This window comes from Triticum urartu, chromosome 1 (assembly GCF_003073215.2).
Source record: "Triticum urartu cultivar G1812 chromosome 1, Tu2.1, whole genome shotgun sequence".
Classification (NCBI taxonomy): Eukaryota; Viridiplantae; Streptophyta; class Magnoliopsida; order Poales; family Poaceae; genus Triticum; species Triticum urartu.
Genome location: NC_053022.1, coordinates 472,848,897 through 472,858,218, shown reverse-complemented (window position 1 = coordinate 472,858,218; position 9,322 = coordinate 472,848,897). Strand labels below are relative to the sequence as shown.

General features: G+C 49.7%; 1 protein-coding gene across 1 annotated transcript; it reads right to left on the bottom strand.

Moving 5' to 3' along the window:
* Nucleotides 1–894: 894 nt before the first annotated feature.
* LOC125520161 (protein OCTOPUS-like) lies at nt 895–3,221 on the bottom strand. The gene has a single exon (XM_048685003.1). The coding sequence runs from the start codon at nt 3,033–3,035 to the stop codon at nt 1,101–1,103; it is 1,935 nt and encodes a 644-aa protein (XP_048540960.1). The 5' UTR covers nt 3,036–3,221; the 3' UTR covers nt 895–1,100.
* Nucleotides 3,222–9,322: the final 6,101 nt, after the last annotated feature.

The following is a 9,322-nucleotide window of genomic DNA, read 5'->3' as shown; positions in this document are numbered from 1 at the left end:
CATCACGCCGCGCAGCTGTGCCACACCCGCGCGCAAACCCCATTGAAGAACCAACCCCCTTGGCCTTGCGGTTCCTCGTGCACATGTCCGCGATCACGCCCGCGCCCAGGGCGATCCCAAGTCGATCCAGATCCGGCGCCCCGCTGATTATTATCACGACTAAACAAGTCGAGCCGGCGTCGGCCAAATCAGAATCCCGCGGCCCCCGATCGGCCCCGTGCGCGCGTGCGCGGCGTCCGAACCGACCGACTAGGATCGGCACGACACGAACCGTGGCCCGTGCGCGGCCAGCATGGCGCGCGGCGCGATGAATGCAGAGGCGGCAGCGGCGGCGCCACCGTACGTGCCGTGTCGCCTCGGGCTGGCAATACAATACGGCGTGCCGGGGCGCCCGCGGCACGGCTCGTGGCCGTGGGCGCGCGCCCGCCCGCCGATACGGGGGCAGACGGCGTGGGTGGCCCGGGCCGGGCCGGCACGGCGAGCCCCAGAGCGCGCCTAGGGACCGGCAGAGGAACGTGGGTGCGCGCCCTCTTTAACGGCTTACGAGGCGGCCGCCGCCGCCGCAACTGTCGATCGGTCAGGTGGCGGGCTGGCAGCCGGGGCCGCGGAGCCCAACGCGGCACGCACCTTCTCCCCCCGTGGCGTCACCACGGCACGCCGACGTGCTTCTGCTCGTTCATGTCAAAGCTACTATTCGACAGACACGGTCCCCCTCCCTCCCAGTCCCAGACTTTGACACCAAAGTGACAACATATGAACATCGGAATTTGTAAGCTTCCCACAGGTTCTTCTGTCCATCCATCCAAAAATCCGAGGTGAGCACTGGGCAGCTAGCTACCGACGACGGACAGAAGCAATAGCAGAAGAACAGCACGAGACAAACAAGTGATCACATGAGATAAACCTCGTCCCATTCCATCCAAACCCCAAACGACTGCACTACACAAGCATGTAATAAAAGGATTTATGACTATACCGTTGCCCTTAATCAGACCTTAATCATACTACCACTAAGCCTTAACCACTGCTGCAAAGAAACTACTCAGCCCGAATGCCGCCGAACTGCTGGTCAGGTCTCAGGTGAAGCGAGATGCCACGTCTCAGTACAGCCGGAGCATGCTCCTCGCGAACGACTGCGACCGCAGGTGCCGGCCGCCGTTGGCCGGCAGCCCGGTGGCGCCGCGCCGGCCGCTGGCGCTCCGCAGCGGGGTCAGGTAGAACCGCAGCATGCCGTTGTCCGCGTGCTGCCCCGGCGAGTACCGAGCGCTGCGGTTCCGCTCCAGCACGCACTGCTCTTCCTGTCGCCGCTTCACGCTGCCGTTGCCGTCCACGAAGCAGCGCCGCGAGCTGCCCAGGCCGGCGCTGTTGCTGCTGAAGGAGCTGCGCGCGCTGGCGTTGCTGTTGCACCTCTGCATCCCGGCGTTGCCGTACCCGCGGGCGCGCAGCTCCGGCCACGGCTCCGAGAACGCGCGGTCCGCGGCGTCGGACGGGCTGCTCCGCCGGCCCGTGGCCCGGCGGTGTATGAAGCCCCACAGGCTCCACGCCTTGCCGAGACGCCGTGGCTTCTTGGCGGGGCCCGGGAACGCGGCGTCCAGGGTCATGGGGAAGTCTTCGATGAGAGAGTTGGAGCTGAACCGTTGGTCGAGCAGGTCTTCGGCATGGTGGAAGTGGTAGAACTCCGAGCTGCCGATCAGCGGCGGCGCCGTGGCATTGGTGATGGCGGCCGCTGCGGGTGCTGGCTTTGCGTCGGGCGCTTCGAACGACCTTCTCAGCACGGAGCTTGACCGCTCCAGGCTCCGGCGCCTCCTGCTCGACGTATCCATGTAGTAGTCTCTCGTCTGCGCCGAGCCGCCAGGGGTGTTGGCGTCGCCGTCGGGCTCTGGCTGCGAGTCATCTTCCACAGGAATTTGGCCATCGGAGCGCTCCACCACGCCGGCAGGTGAGTCCTCCAGCGCGGACAGGATGGGCGGGAGCCGGGACAGCGGCGGAGGCGCTCGGCCAAGGCCAATGCCGGCGCCGGCGCCGAAGAGGTAGCCGTCCCAGGACGCGCGGGGCCCGTCCCAGGATAGGCCTACATCGTCGACGGACATGCGGCCAGCATCAAGGGAGAATCTTGGGTCCGTGTCGCACGAACGACGGCCTCCGGCGAACTCCGAGCCTGCTTCCCCACGAAGGCGGCTCCGCCGAAGGAACGAGGGCTTGGATGGCTTCTCCGACTGCGGCATTGCCGCGGCCGCTGCCTTGCTGCCGGCTGCCTCCTCCTTCTTGAGCTTCTGCTTGCGCCGCCACTTGTGCCACTTCTTACTGAAGACCGAGGCAGCGAGCCGGAAGCTCCCGGCGATCTCCTTCAGGTCCATGGGCGGCGGCTTCTTGGGCAGCGAAGATTCGAGATCTATGTGATCCTTCATGGCCTTGACCTCCCCGGTCCCATAAGCTTCGGTCTCCATCTCTCCCGAGGTGCCCACGACCAAGACGGGCTCCACCACCGGAGTTATCTCGTCGGAGCTCTCTGCCATGACGATCTCGTCCTCCAAGAAGATCTCCGGGACGCACGGTCGAGCCGGCGGCAACTGGTGGAACTCGGCGGGGAGCGCCGCGGCCGCGGCAGAGGAGGAGGCGGGGAACGCGCCGAAGGCCGTGCCGTCGCGGACGCGCTCGCGGTCGTCCTGGTGGAACAGCGCCCAGAGCGTGCTGCGCCCGCGCACGTCGCACGACCAGCGCTGCGGCTCGTCCGCGGCGAGCGCGTCGCCCCCGCGCCCGCCGCACGAGAAGGACTTGCAGCGGCGGAGGTCCGGCGGGGCGGCGCCGGAGCCCGACGGCGCCGCGGCGAAGGGCCTGGAGAAGAGGGAGCGGATGGCGGAGGTGGACTTGCGGCCCGGCGCGGCGGCGACGGCGGCGGAGGCCTCGAGGCCGGCGAGGCGCTCGCGGAGGCAGGCGGTGCAGAAGCCGGTGAAGGTCTCCTCCGGGTGCAGGTCGCAGCTCGTCGACACGGACTTGAGCGGCGGCGGCCGCGGCGGCTCCATCTGCAGCGTCATCGCGGCGGCTTCGTCACTCGTCGCGGCGCCAGCGCGCCATCACGTCTCTCGGGCGCGGTGGCACACTGCTCTGCTCTGGCGTCGCGCCGTACCAGTAGTAAGTGGAGTGGCGCAGGCTGGTGTGATGAGGGGGCGTGAGTGGACGGGCTCGAGGGCTGCTTCTGGTTTTAGAACGTAGTGCGAGGTAAAAGGATGAAAATGGACATAGACACGGAGATGAAAGTGAAAGGTGAATGGAAATCACGGGGGCCGTGACGGCCGTCGTCTCCTCTCTGCTTCGTTCAAGCTTTCTGTATCTTTCGAATGTGCTTTTTGCCTAATTTCCTGGGATCAAGCAGTAGATGTTCGAAGTTTTCTACTGCATCCGTTTCGGAATTAGTATAAGATAATTTAGATATTTCAAGTATGAATTATGTACGAACTAAAATAAATGAACAATCACGGTAAGACACATTCATATGCATCCGAATTAAAACAAAACTAGAATATCTGGTAATTATGACAGAGAAAGTATTATATAAACACAATGTTAAAGGCTGGTCGAGGCAGGGAGATTGAACACGCTCAAAATATTCTCAAATAAATAAGTAAGTGAAAAAAACAAACTATATGACCTCTGATAGTCACGTCAAAGCGACCTACGTCATGCAGTAGCAACCATCAATGTGAAACCCATAATGAGAGAGAGGTTCTCCAGCAACGATGTCTTCGAGAGAAAAATGGCGTGAGAATGATGTCGTCTCCTGATCTAACAATAATGGCTATCGTGCATTTTCACTTTGAAGATAAATACAACTATAGTCCAAAAATGCCAGCGACAAAGGGGTGATGTGGAAAACACAGCCATTGCTACGTACAACTGATGAGGGTTAGACCCAAATTTGTTGCTCAGAACTCGATACCATGTACTCGAAGAGAACCATCAAACTGAAGTCACTCTACATTGTGGGCCTCACTTCTAATAAAAAAAGTCACACTATGATATGACCTCACTTCCAATAAAAGTAGTCACTACTACATAGCCAGATCACCACACGACAATAGCCACACACTCGCACAACCCCGACATAGACGCGCCCACGTAAACGAGGTGTCGAGCGAAGCACACTTGCCATCGTCGGAAGTCGTGTACCAGCCATTGTGGGAGGTCGTTAACGCCGCCAAAAGCCTACTTGAGAGCGTATCCCGCGGTACCAAGTCCTGACTCACCAGTAGAAACCACCTTCAGGTAATGCCTAGAAAGGACAATGCCTCAGCCGAAGTCACTAGCATACACCCCTTGTTAGGCTTCTTAGAAGCATGTCGTATGTGATGCGAAGAAGCAACAAGGCTACTCGTCATCTTCTATGTGCACGTTCACTCTCACACACAACAGAAACCGCAAACTGGAGTCGTCGGTGCTGTCAAAAACCCCACATGTAGTGCATTACTATGCTTCATGTTTTGAACAGTCTAAGTCGCCGGCTACTGAAGGAGACAACCTCTGCAACCTAGGCATTTGGCAAGCCGACAAATCTGACGGGAAAAATCCGACAGCCATGTCCAACCGCTTTGCACTCCTCATGTCAGTTGACATTATGTCTTGCTCGTAGTTTGTGAGCGCATCCAATGCCCCTAGTGGGATTTGGATGATTAATGACAAAACAATTAAGGGACTAATTTGCTAAGAATGCACAGGTGAAGTCCCTGAGATTTTTGTTTAATCAGTTGGTGATGACCCCAAGAAATATTATAAGAACAATTAGGCCTTCTTTGGTTCATAGGGTAGAAAAATCGTAGCAAAAGGAAAGTCATAGGAACTGAGATGACATGTATCTCAAATCCTATAAGTAGGAATAGGAAAGGAGATGTCATTTGATTCGCATCATAGGCTACTCGTCATCTTCTATGTGCACGTTCACTCTCACACACAACAGAAACCGCAAACTGGAGTCGTCGGTGCTGTCAAAAACCCACATGTAGTGCATTACTATGCTTCATGTTTTGAACAGTCTAAGTCGCCGGCTACTGAAGGAGACAACCTCTGCAACCTAGGCATTTGGCAAGCCGACAAATCTGACGGGAAAAATCCGACAGCCATGTCCAACCGCTTTGCACTCCTCATGTCAGTTGACATTATGTCTTGCTCGTAGTTTGTGAGCGCATCCAATGCCCCTAGTGGGATTTGGATGATTAATGACAAAACAATTAAGGGACTAATTTGTTCATAAGAATGCACAGGTGAAGTCCCTGAGATTTTTGTTTAACCAGTTGGTGATGACCCCAAGAAATATTATAAGAACAATTGGGCCTTCTTTGGTTCATAGGGTAGAAAAATCGTAGCAAAAGGAAAGTCATAGGAACTGAGATGACATGCATCTCAAATCCTATAAGTAGGAATAGGAAAGGAGATGTCATTTGATTCGCATCATAGGATTTTTTTTCCATTGAGTCTAAGCTAATGTTTATTTTCCTATGAAATATGGAGGATAGGAAAAAATCCTTTATAGGAATAGGATTCTATTCCTACAAACCAAATGACTCTAAATAAAATTTTCCTATATAAATCTTATCCTATGAAATTCCTACAAGATTCCTCTAAACCAAAGGAGGCGTTGGTGTTCTTGGAATGCCTGTTAAAGAATTGGAAGTTGTTTTGTGGACTTTGACATGGAAAATGTTATTGAGGCCAAGTGTGTCATGTTATCCAAGAATTCATCCACATCATCATTCAATTGATCACTACAAAACAAATAAAGAACCTAGCCATCAATACCACATCAGCAATCAATCTCTTGAGCAATTGAAAAATAATAAGGAAACAAAATATTTTTCTTACCTAGCGGCCGTTTCATAGAGCATGTCGGCCTCGCTCCGGGTCTTGTTTGAATCCATCTCGATTAAGATGGAGCGGGTGGTGGCATGGATGCAACATGCCGCATAGTAGTCATCCGCGCCACAAGATGTCGAGTGGTAGCTTCTTGACTATCGCATCCTTCTTCTTCGCGATGGTCGTTGCATCGTCCGCTGCCTTGACTAGCTATCCTTTTGTTGGTCGAATTGAACAAGGATGGTAGGATGATGCCGGCGGAGTGAGCGGCGACCACTAACGATGACCGAGATGGCTCAATGAGGGTTCTTGCCTAGGCATCACCGCTTTGCTTCTTGCGACGCTGAACTCTTGGGCAATGGTGGGTCTTCGACGGTGACAAGTGTGGCTAGCCTGCAACGGGGGTGGTATTTTCGATTCCACTGCACGGCATGGCCGAGAATGGTGGATGGAGGGGTAGCGGCGACAGCGTTGGGGTTGGGCGGGAAGCTGCGCGGCATGGGATTATGGATCTTCTTTGCTCTAAACACAATATCATTTCTGCATTTCTAGACTGACCAGAATATCACGGAAATCACAACCAAGACTAGACTTTTTTCAGGCTTTCTGAAGGTTTTCATCCAAATATTTAAGCATTCACTTGAACTTTTGGGAATTGTTCTAAGATCAAAAGCACATTTAATTAAACTACCGCTCAATCTAGCAGTAGAACAATCAAAAAACAAATGATCAATGTTTTCATCTTGTCCATAGTAGATACAATCCTTCCCCCCTTGCCAACCCTTTTAAATCAGATTATCTTTGGTTAGAATGCTTTTTCGAGCAATCAACCAAAAGAACATCTTGGTCTTGGCTGGAACTTTGATTTTCCACAGAAATTTGTGCGGAAAACCTATCTTAGTTTTGATTAAGAAAGAATAGAAAAATTTCATAGAAAAATTTGTCCTTAGTAAGTATCCAAAGTGGTTGATCTTTACCTCCATACATTCTCACTTCCTCACACCTAGATTTTAAACTAATCCACATCTCAGCTGTCTCACCAACCAAATTTCTCCTGAAGGTGAACCCATGCCACCCCCTACTGATGGCTTCGGCAACAGAAAAGTTGTGATCAAAGCTAATATTACAAATTCTAGGATATAAGTCATTTAGGGATTTTGACCCCACCCACCAATCCTTCCCAAATCTAGTATTTCTCCCAGCCCCCAATTTTTCGTAACAAGTTGAAAATAGATTTTTTAACCCCATCAAGCTGCCCCAAAACTAGGAATCCCTAGGTTTTTTCTCTATGCCAGAGAGACATCTATTTTTCACATATTTATTGAGTAAAATCTCAGTCTAGATACCAGTTTCAGTTGCTAGCTTCCACAACCATTTCGCTAATAGGGCTTTATTCATAATTTCTAGGTCAAGAATCCCCAAACCTCCCTGTTCTTTTGGTAAGCAACATGTTTACCAATCAACCAGGTGATATTTCTTCTTATCCTCATTTTTTGCCAAACTAATCTAGCTCTAAAGAAATCAGCCTTTTTCCTCACCCCAGCAGGTAATGGATAAAAGGACATCATGAAAAGAGGAATATTAGCCAGACAGGCCTGGACAAGAGTCACCCTACTTGCCATATTTAAAATTCTACCTTGCCAACATGCACACCTTCTCTCAATTTTCTCGGTGACCAAAACTTATTCCCCAGTCTTATATTAGAAACTGGCAATCCAGATATTTAAGAGGGATTTTCCAACTTCACAAGTAAAAATTTCTTGATATATCTCAGTCTTATTAATAGCCTCCCCAAACAAGAAAATCTCACTCTTATGAAAATTGATAGTCAACCCTGACATCTGCTCAAATGCAGTTAGAATGAATTTCCAGTTTTTGGCACTTTGTTCATCATCTTGCAAAAGGAAAATAGTATCATCAGCATATTGGAGCATGTTGACCCCACAAATGCTAAACTCAGATAAGACTCCTTTAACAAATCCCTCATGTTTAGCTTTATCTAAGATAATAGCCAAGGCATCAGCAGCTATATCAAATAGAAAAGGAGACAGGGAATCACCTTGTGTGAGACCTTTGCAAGTTTTAAAATAGGGTCCTATAATGTCATTAACTTTGACCCCTACACGCCCCCAACCATGGCGTGCATCACCAGGTCACACCATTGGACAGGAAAATTCTTTAATTTCATCATTTTATACACAAAAGGCCACTTGATTTTATCATATGTTTTTTCAAAGTCCACTTTTTAAAAGCAATCCACTCTGTTTTTTATGATGTATTGTGTTAAGGGCTTTGTGTAGTACCACCAACCCCTCCATAATATACCTCCCTTTGATAAAGACAGTTTGATTTGCAGAAATAACATGTTTTATTACTTTGTTGAGCCTGTTCATTAGGACTTTAGTTATGATTTTAAAAGTCACATTGAGGAAACAAATTGGTCTGAATTTCTGGATTTGTTTTGCATCTTTAACTTTAGGAACTAGGGTAATTATCCCACAGTTTAATCTTGTAATGTCAAGAGTCCCGCAATGGAAATCATCTAATAGACCCTTGAGATCCCACTTCACCAGCTCCCAATTTTTTTGATAAAAGCCTACAGGTAGTCCATCTGGGCCTGGAATTTTGTTTTTGTTTTCATACCAAACACCACATCTTGTAATTCCTGCATACTAAAGGGTTCAACCAATGTGGCAGGCTGCTCCTCAGAAATCCCAGGTGCATTCTAAATATTAAGATCCACTGTTGAAGACTTAGGTTGACCAAACAAGTTTTTACAGAAATTTGTGATGTATTTAACAAGCTCATCACCCCTTCTATCTCCCCTTCCTCTTGGATCTGGGAGAAAATTATGTTCTTTCTTCTCCTCCCATTCACCTTGGCATGATAGTATTTTGTGTTGCTATCCCATCTTTAATATCCCTATCTTTATATCTCTGCAGCCAATTTAATTCTTCTTGTTTCAGCAATCTGTTAAGTTGAGCCCTCGGCTCTTTTTGATCATTTCTGTCATAAGTAGATAGTCCAAGAAGCTTAGCTTTTTGTCAATGTCATCTAATTTAGATAATATTTCTTTTTTTAGTTTCCTATACCATGCATCAGAGTTAACTATTCACCCCCTCGCTTTTTTTCTGAACATTCTCAATTTCTATTGCCATTTCTCAATGTGGCTGCCCACAAATTGGGCAGACCACACTTTGGTCACAAAATCTCTAAAGCCTTCTTTGAGCATCCAGGAATTTTCATATCTAAATGTAGGAGTAGCATTATTTTTATTTTCAGTATCTAGAATCAGGGGAGTATGGCCAGGCATTTCTCTTTTAAAGGATAATGCTCTTCCTAGCCAGGACAAATCAGAATTCTGTCCAATTTTTTATATGTAGGGTCACTCTAGTTGTTAGCCCAGGTGAAATTCCAACCATTCAATGGTAATTCTCTCAGGTCGACATGTTCGACTATAGCATTAAAAATGAAGCTT